This window comes from Dermacentor albipictus, chromosome 4 (assembly GCF_038994185.2).
Source record: "Dermacentor albipictus isolate Rhodes 1998 colony chromosome 4, USDA_Dalb.pri_finalv2, whole genome shotgun sequence".
NCBI lineage: Eukaryota > Metazoa > Arthropoda > Arachnida > Ixodida > Ixodidae > Dermacentor > Dermacentor albipictus.
In genome coordinates this window covers 32559527-32575661 of record NC_091824.1, presented here as the reverse complement: position 1 = coordinate 32575661, position 16135 = coordinate 32559527, and the positions used below count along the sequence as shown (strand labels likewise).

Below are 16135 nucleotides of genomic sequence, written 5' to 3'. Positions count from 1 at the left end.
GTCTTCGTACTGCTCGCCTCTTCGTCTTCGGTAATACTATTCCGTAGCAATATTGTCTTGCTTAGTAACTCAGGGGACCAATTGCAATGCATGCTCACTGACCTGGAGAGGCAAAGCAGAAGAGTGGGTCTAAGAATTAATCTTCAGAAAACTAAAGTAATGTTTAACAGTAAGAACAGCAATTTACAATAGGTAGCGAGGAACAGGAAGTGGTAAGGCAATACATCTACTTAGGGCAGGTAGTGACGGCGGATCCAGATCATGAGACGGAACTAATCAGAAGGATAAGCATGGGCTGTTGTGCGCTTGGCAGGCATTCTCAGATCATGAACAGTAGGTTGCCGTTATCCCTCAAAAGAAAAGTGTATAATAGCTGTGTCTTACCATTACTCACCTACGGAGCAGAAACCCGGAGGCTTGCGAAAAGGGTTCTACTCAAATTGAGGATGACGCAACGAGCTATGCAAAGAAGAATGACAGGTGTAATGTTAAGGGATAAGAAAAGAGCTGATTGGGAAGGGAACAAACGCGAGTTAATGACATCTTAGTTGAAATCAAGAAAAAGAAATGGGCATGGGCAGGACATGTGATGAGGAGGGAAGAGAAGTGATGGTCATTAAGGGTTACGGACTAGATTCCAAGGGAAGGGAAGCGTAGCAGGGGGCGGCAGAAAGTTAGGTGGGCGGATGAGATTAAGAAGTTTGCAGGGACGACATGGCCACAATTAGTACATGACCTGGCTTGTAGGAGAAGTATGGGAGAGGCCTTAGCCCTGGAGTGGGCGTAACCAGGCTGATGATGATGAATTATGCCATTCCGCCCCCTTTTGTCCCGCCTTTCTTTTTGTCCCCGCTCTTCTTTCCGTCTTTACTTCTCCTGTCCTTTCCCTAGTACAGAGTAGCAAACCGGACGGTTTCACTCTGGTTGACCTCGCCGTTTTTCGCTCATTTGCATCTCTCTGTCTAGTGCAGACAATCAAAATGGCATTGGGATGGGAAAAACAGCTCTTGGGCTGGGCGAAGTGAGGACGGCAAGGCGCTGATGGCATCAGCGCCTTGTCTGTCGTCCTCACGTCGTCCTATCCAAGTGCTGTTTGTTCCCGTCCCAATGATGTATCAACCAGCCCAGACCAGCACACTACGTCAGTTCAAAAGGGAATTTATTGCACCTTTCATACACTTGCTCCTGCTAGCTGAATTACTACACATAGAAAATACCCATGGGCGCAAGACAAATCAAGGACGTCAGACTCACCATGGCCAGATAGCGAGCGAATTACACCAAAGTCTAATCGTTCATGTGTGCTTCATGCGAACGGTGACGCGTTCGAAGCATCGAGTTCGTCCATTACGGGTTTCTGCTGCGATGCCTCGGTGGGAGCGTCATTCTGCTGCTGAGGATGATATTACGGACTTGCTTGCAGGCCACAACGTCCGCATTAGGCTAGTTTGGCGTGTAACGCCAGGTTTTGTGCTATGCTGTGAGTTAAAGTTACAGAATTGAAGGTTGTCGTCATAACTTAGCAGGTCCCTCTACCACTGCAGCATTTCCGATAGACAGTGTGCAGCTTATGCGCAATAAACTCCATAATAAAAACGAAGTGTTTTGAGCAGGCGTGGGCAACTATTTTTCTTCAGGAGCCGTATGCGAAGCTAGCTCCCGTATTGCGTAATATTGTCTACACTCGACTCTTCTCATCGACTCTGTCGAGTCGAAGCAGCAGCCCGGTGCATTTCGATCCTTAACGTAATGCTACCCTGCCCGACAGCCATAGAATATAATGGGGATGCTCCCGAGTAAGCTGCGGTGGTTTTGATGTCACCACGTTCGTCACGCTGGGCATGGAAATAAAAATATTGGTCCAAGTAGCATGACGTCATGAAATGGAGTGCATAGGCCTGCAATCTAGCAGGTATTCGTAAGGACGGCGGGCTTTCCATCGCTCAAGGCACAATTGCGTTTGAGGAATGCTATAGACTCTGTCTTTTTGCATCGTGGAACGCCTTGGAAACGGGCTCTCGGCATGAGTGTAGTGCACCAACCGAGAAATGCGCTTGATGTCGATATTATTCTTAAATGTGCCTAGCAAAAGGCCAAGTATATAAGACATAGAATGTGTTTTAGTTAAATTGTCATGCTTATCAAACGACAACATGAGGAAGAGTACGTCTTTAGCTCCTCAACGCTGTCGCTGTGAGCTTTCGATTGATAAAAGAAACAGCAGCCGTCTTTGTGGCCTGGCAACAATCGCACGTCAACAGCCGAGAGTATAGTGAACTACAGTAAACTGTAACTGAGAGTGGCTGCGATCAAGTTGCATCGTTCAGAAAAAGTTGCTGGCGCCATGTCCGCGGCTGCTTGTTTTCATGTGCTGAATTTGTGATTCGCGTTGGATCTGTTAGTCGGCGTTATTATGGGTGATAATGTTCGCGTCTGAATTCTGAACGACTTGTCGTCATCAGGAGTAATGAGCCTCCGGATGAATTTTGAAGAGCACGAATGATGGAACGGCCGGTGTGCCTGTATTGGTTATCTTCAAGACCGAGTGTTACTGAGAGATCTCTGATCCTCGACGCAACAACGGGACAGAAAATATGGGTGAGTGAGCCACTTTCACGTTGAAGCACGTTACGCTGATGCGTTCTTTCCTGAAGTCACCGCCGCGGCATCGAAAAAAAATAAACGTTTCCGGTGTGTGAAAGCGTGATGGTCTACTGGCGTTGCGGGTAATAGCACAGTAAGTGTAATATTCGAGGCTGCACACGCTTGCGCGAAACCTTTTGGTTTGAGAACTGAAGCCAGTGGGAGATTCGGCACGAAATATGTGGTTGCTACCGCATTCTTTAATCAGAAACTCAGAAGAAAACGCTCGCGGCTGTTTCTAAAGGTCCTTACATTGTCGTGTAAGAAATCTTTTAGTAAAGGAGAAGCAGTTATACTAAACATGAGTCATAGTGCATGTGGCCGAGGGCTTAAAGTAGGGCACGTTAAAGAAAACAAGCATTTTTGTTTCCTGTACTAGGTTTTAGAAGCGCGGTTTTTGGTCAGCTTGTTCAATTTGTAGAAGATACCGTCAACGAAACAGCACTGATTCCTACATTTTCAGTGCTTCCGCAATTGACATATGCGCCACCCGCGGTTTTTGATCTTTGGAGAATCCATTATTCAGTAGTTGATTGCCACAATCAGTGTGGTTCTCAGGCTACGTTTGTCAAAGTTCTTAGTGGGGCATTTTCGGATGCATGTGCAACGCCACATGTTTTAGTTGTGCTATGCCTTTTTGTTTTGGTTGCTTAAATACGATTAGCTTACTGAGCAGATGAATGTTCTATGTACGTATTTTTTTGCATTTTGTTACACGACGTAGGCCTTGGACAGGTGAGCTGATAAAAAAAAATCCATGCACAGAGAGGCTTGAAACGCACCTGAAGGCATCGAATGGATATGATGCCTTCCTGTTGGAACGACACTATTTCACTTCCTTGAAGAAAGAACCAAGCGTCCGCAGAAGTACTTGACTTTTCTGCCGGGTAATTGGCCTATGCTTATTTTCATAATCGGTTTCTTAATTTTGTTGTCACATCTCACCCTGATGACAAAACGGCGAAATAGACGTCTTACTGTTAAGAGTAACAAGCAGGACACAGCTATGCCATTATGAAAAAAAAATATTATGTTTTACTTCTCTTCAACGCGCGGGTTATTTCCTGATTCTGACGAGCGTAGTCATGGTTATGACGTGTAAGGCCATAACCCAAATGCCCATATTGTTCTGTGGTAAAGACATGCCTGTATTTTGTATGCAGGAATTTCGTAGTATTTGTGGCCAGCGCTTTAGTAATTAGTGTTACTCTGAAAAAAAAAAAAAACGTTTTAGCATGGGCATGTGTACATAATTACCTATTCTATTCTTATATGTGGTTCATCAACGCTTTTCAACACTAATAGTGGAAATGTGCTTTACAGTGTAATTTTCAGCATCACCAGCAAGAAGAAGGGTCAAGCAAAAATTGCTTGTCAGCGGCAAAGCGAACACTACGACAGAGATCACTTGTGTATGCTCGCGAGCAATAACTGAAGGCGATTTGAAAAGTGGTCTGTAGAGCTAACTATTAACTGAAGAGCTCATTTCCTCGGTCCGTTTATTTAACGTTTATGTTAATTTATAGATCGTAGTTTCCACTTCGTGCATCTTTGTACTTCCGAAATGCTGCGACGCGAACGCCTTTCCACCAATCGCAACAAGTGGATCAGCAGCGGAGCCTAATTGCATCACTGGGTCTCTTGTGTGAAGCACAGGCTGTTGTGGTATCGCGTCGATGGGCACCGAATGGAATGGATTTTTTTCTTTCTGTGAAGGCGCATCAACACTGTGGAATCAGGGACCGAATTCACAAAGCTTTTGGTTCGTAGGCGCTGCTTGCCATTGGTCAGTTGCTATCACTGATGATATGTCCAACGTCACGATTGGCTGGTATGAGTGTTTACGAAGGGTTCCAGCGTAAGAACTCTGTGTGAATACGAGCAACAGATTCGGCAGTTGTTGCAGCAATAGAGGCGATGCTGACCTGCACCCGTTCAAGCATGCGGCACTGCAACCCGCACAGAAGGAAGGTTACGCGAGCGAAGTGGGTACTTAGCTGTTCAGCGCGCTTAGGCTGGTTCATCTTAACGCGAGGCATGCCAAAATAAATGATATGCATCGGACGTACTCTTTTTCAAAGCCTAATAAAATATACTCTACATGGTGCCTGCGACAGTACTAATGGTTCTGGAGATTGCCATGTGCTTGTCAGACCGAAAACGGCTTACACTTTGGAGACCGATTAAGGTTACGTAGTACTTGCTTGATATGCATTGTCACGTGAAGTCTTTGAAAAGTATGTGCTGCACGTGAAAAGCACGTGTTGAATAAAAAAGTTAAGAGAAACGATACCTTAAAGTAAAATATGATTACATTTGTCGCCTGACAACCAGAGAGAGAGAGAGAGAAAGAGAAACGAGGGAAATGCAGGGAGGATAACAGGTAAATGTTTGGTTTGCTATCCTGCAGTGGTGAAAAGGCAAACGGGATGTAAAGATGTAGGAAGAGAAAATGGCGAGCACAGAAATGGAAATTGGCGGGCAGAAAATCGAACTTCCACACATCATTATCACTGGCTATCCCGCAAGCCCGTAGAGCTCAGAAAGTTAGCTAGCGCTCTGGCAGCCTTTAATGCGCACGTCTGTGGTGACCACTGCCCTATTATCTTTCTTTGACAGTAGCCGGTTTGCATTGTCTCTAGCGCGGTACATAGGTCTTGCCTCTTCATGATGGAACGGGGGCAGACGCAAAGATGTGAAGCATTTTCTTCACAGTCCCAAGCGCCACACGCAGGGCTGTAGGCCCATCCCATTATTAAGGAGTATGGTGTGGTGAGCGCGACCACTAAGCCACAAATAGTACAAAAAATTTTCTTCACACCTTCGGTGCCCAGGCGGTGGCCAGATCTTCAAGTCAGGAACCAGGGAATGCAGGTCACTGATAGTGGAACACACTAATTTCCACAAAACTAATGTGCTATCGCATGTCGTAGCGCGAAGTACAGCTTGTGCGTCTGTTATGGCGAGTGTAATTCACACACAATAACCATCGTTCATGCGCAGAAGCTTTATTGTTTACTAAGCAGTGTCGTCGACGGGTTGGTAGACCTCCTTGACGGTTTTCGTGATGACGATCTTCTCGGTTACCACGGGCGCTTCAGTGGTCGGCAGCTCGGGTTCGGGGAGAGGGAGCTCGATGCAGGCAGTTTTCCACGGGTTGTCACACACGTTCAGTGCATGGTTGAAGCGCAGATCACCAGGGCATTCCATCAGCACTGGGAGACCCTGCGGTAGCGTTAAAATTGTTGGCACACTTAGATATGAGGAATAAATTGGGAAGCCTTTGCCGAAACCTTGCGTGAGAATCACAGTTTTATGAAATCGGAAAAAATTATTGATTTTTTTAATCTGAGGAGTCACATATAGAGCAGCTGTGGAAAAAAAGTTGTCCCAGACGCCTTGACGAACTCCTTTTTTTTTCTTCTTTCAGCAGCAGTAGCAGCGGACACACGTAATACGTCTTACGAAAACTTCGTGTAAGACAAAAACTTTAATACAATACAGAAAAATTGTGTGAACACATGCATACAAATGCCATAATCAAATTAACGAAAAGTGATAATGAATATGCAGCTGGTTTGGCACCGTAGCATGCGTAAGGGTGCAATAAACTCTTACAGCATAATATTTACCTCCACGATTATGTTCGGGGCGTCTTCCGAATTTCGGAGTATGCGATGTTAAGCAGGTCAAAATAAGGCTTTGGTTATATATGCAGCAAAGAGGAAAGTGTGTACTGTAAACATTGCCTGTGCTCGAACTACGGGTCAGTAATTCCCGAGAGTCACCACATCTTGCTTAATAATAACGTTCCTTTTTCCATATTTGGGCGAGATTGCTTAGGCTATTTACATGCTTTAGGGTTTCTAATTTGGACTTGATACGTAAGCGTTCATTGTATAAGTTAAGCACGTTAATGATTCAACTTTCTCTAAAGTAATTGTGGGAAGTTGAGGCTCCTTAAGGTGCTTTATATATGGCGCAGATAAATTTATTTTGTACTCGTTCCTTCGTTTCATCCCTCAAGCCAATGTTTCGCGAATCGAATACGAATCGACTAGTGCCAAAAGTCTCCGCCTATATACTACCCGTTATGTCGCATGCTTCATTAAAAATTGGAGTGGAGCAATAAATCCAATAACCAGAATCTTAAGGAGTATGCCTGGTCGTGAATTTGTAAAACGAAGGTTTACAAAGGCACTCTTGTGATTGCCTGACATTCTGTGTATACATTGGAGAATAAAGTGAAATTTGTGTTGAATGCAGCAGTCGTACGACGAAGAAAGCAGTACTCTTTCATCGCTGCAAATGGTGCCATTATTTTATGAAATATTATTGCAAACAAGTGAAATCAGATTTCATGCAGAGCGAACACATCTGGAGCCTCGATGACTGGTACCAAAAGATACCTAATGCCGAAACTCAAATGTGAGCTAAATTTCAGAGCGAAGGATTTCGGTTTTGGTGGAAACGTCTTGATTCTTGAACGACAAAGTGCGCAATGCACAACTCCCCGTTTTTTTTAAATGTTTACCGTGGCGCAGGTCGTATTTCTTTAAGTGCCACTTCAGTTTCCAAGTTAGACCGTGCACAGCTGGCAGTGTGAGGTATTCGCAAACTATTCGAAAAAAAGAATATTCGGATTATCGAGAACTGACTATTCAATTGATGAAACTAATTTAACAGGACAGTATTCGATTCGTCAGTCTTGAGATTCGGATAGCCTACCCTCCAAAAGTACTTTAACATAGGTATCCCCCGCAGTGTGGCTTCCAGTCTCACATCAGGAATATTATTACCCGAAAAGAAGGAAAGCAAACCAGTCCTTGCTGTTTTATGAAGATGGTAGTACGCATATTGGGAGCTCAGATCACCGGTGGTTCTCACGCCACATGCCTCTCGTGTGACGACATGGTGGCACCTCCCTTACATTTTGTCGGTGCTTCAACTATATTAAACCGGAGGTTGTTCTCACAATCTGTGGAGTCATCTGAAGAAACACTCAATACAGTGATGCTCACATACAACAAGCTTCGTAGGTTTGTTCATGTGGCCGAAGAGACGGGAAAAATATTTTCGAGAGTATTAAAGAAAGCGGAAGGGCATGTAATTATGGGTTCTTAACGATTTCGATAGTTGAATGTTTAAGGCTACAATATTGTTGTTGCTGGGCTAGTTGGTACATCTCATTCTTCGAAGTTAAGACGCAGCCAAGAGCTGAAAATAGCTTTGGGATAGGAAAGAGCGTAATACTTGCAACTACTTTATTGAAAGCAGATTGGATCACATTTGTAGGCGAAGGAGGCCATGTGCGCGCATATGTTTGCGCAAAATACTCAAAGTCTGCAGCATTATGCAATAATACAGCGGAGAAACTGTCGCTTCTGACGCTCTTTCCTGTCCTAAAACCTTTCCCCACTTGGTTGTGCCCTAACTTCAGGGAATGAGCTGGCTATTAATAGATCACGGTCGAAAAAAGGGTTAAGAGTAGTATATGAAGCAAGCTTTGCTGTCAAGTCCTTGGGTTCGTCACAAAGAAAATAAAGTCATATATGAGTTACTCTAACAGTTGCTTAAGCTGTAATTGCAGCCTTGAGGTGGATACCATCTTGCTTTTAACAATATGTGATGCCCTGTATTTGCTGCAAGGAATAATTCTTACATGAAAACACTTCACTTCAGGTTATCTAGTGATAGTGAGCTAACATCCTCGACGCTGTATTTAACTTCTAACCATACGTTGTTAGTCGTATATATATATATATATATATATATATATATTAGTTTACTTAGTTTCGGTGCTATATATATATATATATATATATATATATATATATATATATATATATAGCACCGAAACTAAGGTCATTCAGTTTAGAGCATTAAAGAGAAACGTTGGATGCTCCTAGCGCGTGGACTTTGTGTTATTAGGCATTTTTTTTCGATAATTCTGGCTACATCATTCTGCATTCTGAAAGACGGATTCTTTCATTTATTGAGCTGTTATGAATCCGTGCTAGGCATTAAACCGGTGAACTGAAGAGGTGCACTTCTGCTTGCATCATACAGTGCGCCAGACAAAAGATTTTATAGCCTCCGCGGTTGAACAGGTGAATGTGTCCACAGAATGCATTGAAGCTTTGGACCTTGGATCGGCGAAGCTCTTTTCCGGGCTCTGTAAAATTGCGTTTTTGAGAGGCTGCAGTGAATTCAGAAAGGTCTTCAAATGTACCTGTGCAGCGTCGTACTCCCTGCATAAATATGCCGGAGGCATTGAATTTGGTGTTGATGGCCTGTTTCTTGTGTGCACAGTCATTTGAAGGCAGGGAGAAAATCAGGTAGTGCACGAAGGAGATGATATTGTAGTAGGCAGTTCAACCTTCAGGAACAGTAGAAAAGTTTGGGAGGACGCTAAAGCTTCGACATTAAGAGTGGAACGCCATAGCATTCAAAGATCGCCGACTGATTTTCACGCTCCCGGCAACTGCAGCTTTGTAACCTTAACGTTTCCCGGGAAAGGCTAGCGACGAACGCTATAAACGAAGGCAAGCTTTCTGGTTCTTTTTTTTTTTGGTGGCGTCGCAAAGGAACCGAGTGGGCTGCGCCGCTCCTTCTAAGACAGACCTCACACGGCATCAGGAAGAGGGGTTTGTGTTCGAGTTTCGGCTTAATAGAAATGTGCTTTCTCATATATTCAAATTACAATCCGACGCTATCATGTCTGTAGGTTGTGTGTAAGTCGTACTTTAGTAATTTGCTGGCGCAATTTACTTAGAGAAATTCAATTAGTTCAGTAACGCCTATGCGGTATGCTAGGGGCCTGCGTGGTTCAATATGAGTTTCTCGGCCGCGGATGCGGTGCCGACACCGACACCATATTTTCTAGACAAGGGGCCCCTTGCGCTATCGCGTTAAAACGTGCGACTTAGCGTTCTCTAGTATGCTTTCGTTTCAGAAAACATATCGAAGTTTTCTCTAGCGCGCTAGCACTTGACATTAAAATATCAGAGATGTAAAACGTTGAAGTTTTATTGTAGTTATGGGTGAACTGATTTAAGATCCGACTTCGGAGCAGCTCTGCATTGGGGCCATGGTTACCCGTTAAGACTCTTGGTCAGTGCAGCGAGAGTCGGCGCTTGGAGGAGTTGCTGGGAGCGGCATGTCCGTGCAGATGTTTCTTTTTTATTTTTCAACCCATATATCCGAATCTACAGCACATTCCAGTATTTTTAACGAAGGCTAAATGCGCTATGCACGCGGAAAGAGCTTCACCTGAGCACACATGTAGAACGTGGTGCAGTTGTATGGGTTCGGCAGAAAAGTGACGTTGGCCCCCTTGTCGTCCACGATAGGGCAGCCCGCGAATTCCTGAGCTTTGACCGCCGAGCTTCCCACCACAGCAACGACAAATGCCACAAGAACGGGCAGCATGACTTTACGATGCATGACTGGTACTAGTGGCTTCCTGCAATAAACAAATGAATAAATAAGTATAATAACGGCGCACCGTCTGTATGATGTTGCATCTACCGAGCGGTTGCGAAGAGAATTGGCCGTGTAAGTATGTTATGGTCCCAATATCACATCACAGTAGGCATTCCGACGTTTACCTATGCCGTAATGTTGCTGACAGAGTTCTACTCGAAAGACCAATGGAGGATTGCTCAGACATCAATTGATATGCGCAAGATGTAGAATATATAATGAGATAACTAAATAAAGGAAGCGAGAGTGGAAATGTTAAAAATGAACTGAGCTAAAATTCTCATTCACATTCCCACCAACAAGTAATGGCCATTGCGCAGCAATGTTTGTGTGTATCGTAAATGTACTTGAGGGATATATCGTTAATGTTGGCTACGTTTATGTGCTGATTACTCAACCTTTTTTATGGGAAGCTAATGTGAGCAACGATAAGGTAATAAAAGGAACGTCCTGCAAATTAAACTTCGTGTCGGTGCTGTGATTCCTAAACGCAATACCAGGTTAAGGAAACACATTTTAGCTTTTTGACGCTGATATCTATGGTGTCTTTACATTAATAGGAAAAGCAATTATATTACTTTATACATAAAACGCTAATTGTTTATCTAGTAATTGTTTCTCTGAAATGTCGACAAATAAGAACTCTATCCAGCATCTAAAAATGGTACTATATAGGTTATGAGTTAAGTATCTTGCGCGTTACGTCAAGTTGTAAAGGTACAAAAGAAACGTAGCATATCTGATACCTTGAGCACTTCGTGATCAGCTCCACCTGAACGTGGGCAATTGAGAAACTTTGCCATTCGTACTGCTTGCTTTTTAATTTTAGGCTGTCAATCTTTGGTTGAAGCTGAGCGTGCGCATAGATCATCTTTACCAATAGAAGGGTCTTCAGACGTGAAGTTTACGTCAAAACTTCTTTAGTACGGGACGCGGAAAGGAACAAGCCAATTTTCTTCGACGTGTGATGCGAGTGAGAAGTGATCCTGCGTACTCACCTTCAACTGCTCACCCAGCTCCGCGTTGGTCGAGTGCGTGCCACTCGCCGTTGGCCACTGGTCTTATGTACCGCGAGCGCAATCAGCTGAATTGCAGTTTACAAGACGTCTCATACGATAAGCCGTGCATGGCGTCTTTGGCGAGCGGGTTTTATAACGGCCTCAGTTTTAATGTGTGACCTTTACATCCTCGCGCGCCGGTGGACTCGACCTGCAGTAGACCAATTTGAGAGCAGCGGTTGCGTCAAAGCTTCCCAATCAAGCGCTCCTGCGGTGAGTGGCCCTCATACACCCGGTAGTTGTCTGTGGCCGCTGCAAGTCAAGGTTATCTTAGTGGGTCCTCTTGCGCTGTAGTGACGAAAGCGTTCCCACACGAGCGAGCAGGTTCACACGTAATTCCGCACGCATACAGATGCAGCCCCTTGCGTTTTATCTTGAGCACTGGTGCACCGTACTTATGGGGTACACTGGTGCACCGTACAGTTAGGGTATGAAAGAATATGCCAGAGCCCAAGAAAGGCAACGTGAAAGTACAAACTGCGTATTCTTCCGGTACCGTATCTCGAATCGATCGAATGATTTCTTTCGGGTTTGTTCTCGTTACTTCACAAGGCTGTAGCGCTCTAGACAATTGTGCAGGTCAAGAGCATGTTAATTGAGGACATACATACATACATACATACATACATACATACATACATACATACATACATACATACATACATACATACATACATACATACATCATAATGTGCGTGAGGCATCCTAAGACGATTAATCTCCTTACAAATGAACGACGCCTCAATAGTGCGACCAGCTTGACGCCGTGCCTCCTTTTGCCCTGTAGACCTTTGGCCACTGTGGCTTGCCAATACATTCCCTACCCCTCTGCAGCATCGTTCAGAGTGGTGCTCTCTCCTGCTTTCATTTCGCTGGCGTTCTGGTGTTAAATACGGGCTAAAGATATGACGATATCGTGTGTAGGTCTATAAATAGGTATTGCCGCAGGTCATTCGCTGCAATGTCCCATATCAGTACACTTGCGGCAGGAGAAAATTCGCGTGTGCTCCGCACCAGCGTTACCAGCGCCAGCTAAATTTCCTAGCCTCCTACCCCCTCGACAGGAGCAGTCTGTCTAGAGCGGCCGTCATAGGAACTAGTAGCGCTGCAGTCTACGCTTTCTAGCGCGTTGTCGTGGAAATCCTGCAGCAGCGTTAGCACAGGTCCGCACATTGGCTCCGAGCACTGCCTGCCCTTCTAACTTACGCGCGGCGAAAGAATTTCTCGTAAATGAAGGCATTGGGTTTTGCTGAATGCGGAGATACGTAGAACGGGGAGTTCATTATGTGACTCATACACATTGCTTAAAGACACAAGCCCTTTACCATGCATGGCGCTTCAATAACGTAGATGATTGAGCGCAGTAAATATTTGCACTTGCTTGAGTACCTTATTTCTTTACATGAACTAACGCCGTATTGCAAGCGCGCAATGTGAATTTATTTATTTACGTACAATATCGCCAGTCTCACATAGAGCCCATAACAGGTGTGCATATAGTTACACGTACAAAGCATGTTTTATACAACGAATGGTAAAGTCATCTAAACAAGTGCAACAGTTTTTCGACAGGAAAGTACACGTAAGAAGTTCAATGCGCATATTTACAGCAAGAATACTGTCAAAATAAAAGAGAGCAAGTCGACACGTCCGCAGATATTATTACAATATTACAAAAACAAAAAGAAACGAAGGAACTGAAAATTAGGTACAGTAATTCATTAACTGTAATAATGCATGCGGCAGGGTTCCTCACTCTCCCTTCCAATTACAAGCGTTCTGCCATATAGCAACGCAGCCGCAAAGTCCACGCCGGTGAGTTAGATTGCGTCAAGCACTGGAAAAAATGTAAAGGATCATTTTTGTCATTGAACAGCGCTAAGTAACCAGTGGCAGCTCTCTGAAACTCAACCAATACCACTCGGACTAAAATAAAATAAAAGAAATCGGTGGGCTGCAGCAATACTAAGTGCTAAAAGGTGCTTTATCCTTTCGCTTGAGTTTTCTGCTTTTATACTTTTTATTATGGATCCTCCACAGTAAACACGCCAGTGCAGAACTTGAGCTTGTTGGTTTTGAGGTCTCATGGTTGTTACTAACAGAGCAGTGTGATAAACGAACAATGGCTCAGAGGCACCTAGTCGCTTTGCTTGTCTCATGGGGTCGCTCCATGAGCGCCGTGAGCCTTCAGAACAACATGGAAGAGAGGTTTGTTGCAATCGCTTCTGAACTGTATTACCATCGTACCAACAATGCTCTCACTGAAAACTTTTGGACAGTGGAATGCTTTCACCCAGCAGAGTCTAAGAAGGAAGCATTCAGGACGGTGCGAAGTGGGCCTTTTGAAGCTGGCATCATTGGTGAAGGGGCTTTGCCTGTTTGCCCTCTTTATGGATACACAAAGATGATTTCCTCATGAGAGGGATTGTTTCAGAGGTCGTTACATGGCAAGAATGCTGGGTGTGTAGTAGCAGAGAAGCTTGGCTTTGCCCACTGTCAATAATCTGTTCCTTCTCCAGTGCCCATGTGAGCTGCCTACTTTTTGGATGCAAAGTGCTCTCCATGCATGCATGCATGCTTTTTTAGCTTGTAAAGACGTCTATTACTCCTTGCCTCAAGCTGGTCCCTGCTAATGTCACCCAAAAAGGCGTTTGGGGAGTATTAGCGGTGAGAATTAGGAGTGGCGCCCTCTCGCGAGTGACGTCACGGCCAGGACGCCGCTCGCTCCGGCTCACTCGGCTCCCACACGCGCTCGTTCCCTTCGTATATGCTTGGGGTATGGGTGGCTCGAGCCGTACGTATTGAAGAATACGTCGGTTTCTTTCAGCTGCCATGCCTTAACCACAGTTTCTTCTTCAAAAGCACGTGCGTCGAGAAACTTTGCGGCTTGGATATCGCAAGCTATGTAACGTAAAAGAGGTCTACTGGTTTTGCAATGCACATATGCGCCGTGTCTATCCGTGAATTTTGCGTAAAAAGAATGTCTGCAAATTCATCACGAGAAGTTGTGTATGATGCCTCGCTAAACATTTAACATTCCCTTAGTATTTAGCTATGAGAGACGTTGCATTTTACATGGAAAAAAAATCTTGGTAATTGGCGTCAGCATGTTATCCGATGTTAGAAAGACACTGCCCAGCGAAGCTGTCATAATGATTCTTATTACTCTGGTGTGTTGTTATATTGAAATATGGCCATTCATTATTGCTTTAAAAAATAGGCGCGCATTTCTTATGAAAAAGTTTGCTGCTACTTTCATCCTCCTCTGAAACAGGCCTCCAAAAAACGAATTGCTCATGGCTGCTAACACGACGGCGCGTCATGTAGAGTATTTACATAGTTAATTCAGAAACACCATAGTAGCAATCACCTGAGAGAAAAGTTTCGTTGTTAAGATCGAGAGCCAATCAATTTAAAGTGATGAAATGTTTCATAGTGGCCCTCAGTAGCCTTTATCGACAATACGGCACACCCCTGATCACGTAACGGTAGTAATCGACTGTCGGTATGGCGAGGCACGCTGTGCTATGTTCGCGAAACCCATCAGTGCACTAGAACTTCGAATTGATACCATAAAGAATTTTTTTACAGCGCCAACTCGAATGGCTAAACTATTCTAGAGCTACTACAGCGCAGCTTAGATTGCCTAGAAAACGAAAATTCAAGCACCTTCTGTCTCACCATGTCTCGATCCAGCGTTCTTTAATTATACAAAAGGATGACTATTCGCTTCGTCGGTACATAAAAGAGAACCTTGCCCACCTGCAGGCTAAATAAAGTTTGCTCCAATCCAATCGCAAACATTCATAAAGAAAGCACCACAAGCCTTGCATATACTTTCACTTGATTTCTGACCCTCCAGCGGGGAATTTCGATATCTTCAATATGTCCCATACTACTAATGATTGACGCTTGGACTTCTTTCTGGCTGCAGCCATGCGGTCCAACAGGCATACTTCACTAAAACAATTGGGCCGAGCAGCCTTTGCCAGTTCGCCAAACAGATTCGTCATGTATATTCTTCAAGCAACAAGCGCCAGTAAATTTCTCAAGTGAGTTGAACGTGTATCACGGAAAAGGAAATATATATTGGTACATTCCTGTTTGTATTCTGTAAATAGTTGTAAGCCTTCATTAACCTTACTTCAAATTTCCAACACTTAAAGTAAACACGGGAAGAACCACCTAATGTTGGCAAGCAGTTAAAGAAGTAAGTGGTGATTGTAGAATCTTAACTCCAGTATTAGTTAAGTCCCCGTGTTGCTGCCGAGCGTTTCTGTGAAGAAATGCAAAAAATTCGATATTATACCATGAACTACTCGTCGCGAGCAAGCCTGTTTTAGCGGATTAAATCAACGTAACTGTTGTAGAAGTCATATATAGCCAGCGTTTGTGACATACTTGTTGCGCCGCAGCAGGTATGGTATCATAACTGGATTCCTGTATGCTATGTTTTGGCGATTGTCCATCCGCGCATAAAATAACCGCAATGGGCTGGTCTGCACTTCTTAGGCTGGCACTGTAGCGTTGCCTTTGAGAGCTCCATTGTTGTCTAAGAGATTAGCTCTTTGAATAAATGTTCGCAAAGGAAGACGTCGTAAAAATATATTTGAGACGACCACCATAAGTATACAAGCAGAGAGAACGAGGGCGGACAAACGAAGACACCGCAGAAAGCGCCCTGACAACGCCCGAACTGTAGCAGACGACAGGCGCGAGTCCTTGCCCTGACGCCACGCGAGCGGTGCTCGCAGCGCCCCTGTAGTTCGTTCTCGGGGCTAATGGTGATGCACATTTACAAAGTTCTGCTGATACCCGTGAAACCAGATTAATGGAGCTGCTGTTTTTTGGCCCACTCCATCCTCGTCAGTTACAATGAGCAGTTCTTTGTCCGAACAGAAGGCATATGTAGTTGGTCGTGCATGGCCTGCCGACTGACTTGGCGTGTT

The 16135-nt window shown here is 44.4% G+C and overlaps 1 protein-coding gene across 1 annotated transcript; it reads right to left on the bottom strand.

Moving 5' to 3' along the window:
- Window positions 1–5661: 5661 nt before the first annotated feature.
- LOC135900180 (uncharacterized) lies at window positions 5662–10089 on the bottom strand. Its single transcript, XM_065429624.1, has 2 exons — window positions 9916–10089; window positions 5662–5868 (listed from the first exon to the last, which is right to left on the bottom strand). The coding sequence occupies exons 1-2, from the start codon at window positions 10087–10089 to the stop codon at window positions 5662–5664; spliced, it is 381 nt and encodes a 126-aa protein (XP_065285696.1).
- Window positions 10090–16135: the final 6046 nt, after the last annotated feature.

Coding starts and splice junctions, on each gene's coding strand:
- LOC135900180 (XM_065429624.1), bottom strand. CDS start 10,089: ATGCATCGTAAAGTCATGCTGCCCGTTCTTGTGGCATTTGTCGTTGCT. Junction 5,869..9,915: donor CGTTCTACATGTGTGCTCAG/GTGAAGCTCTTT, acceptor ACGCTACCGCAG/GGTCTCCCAGTGCTGATGGA.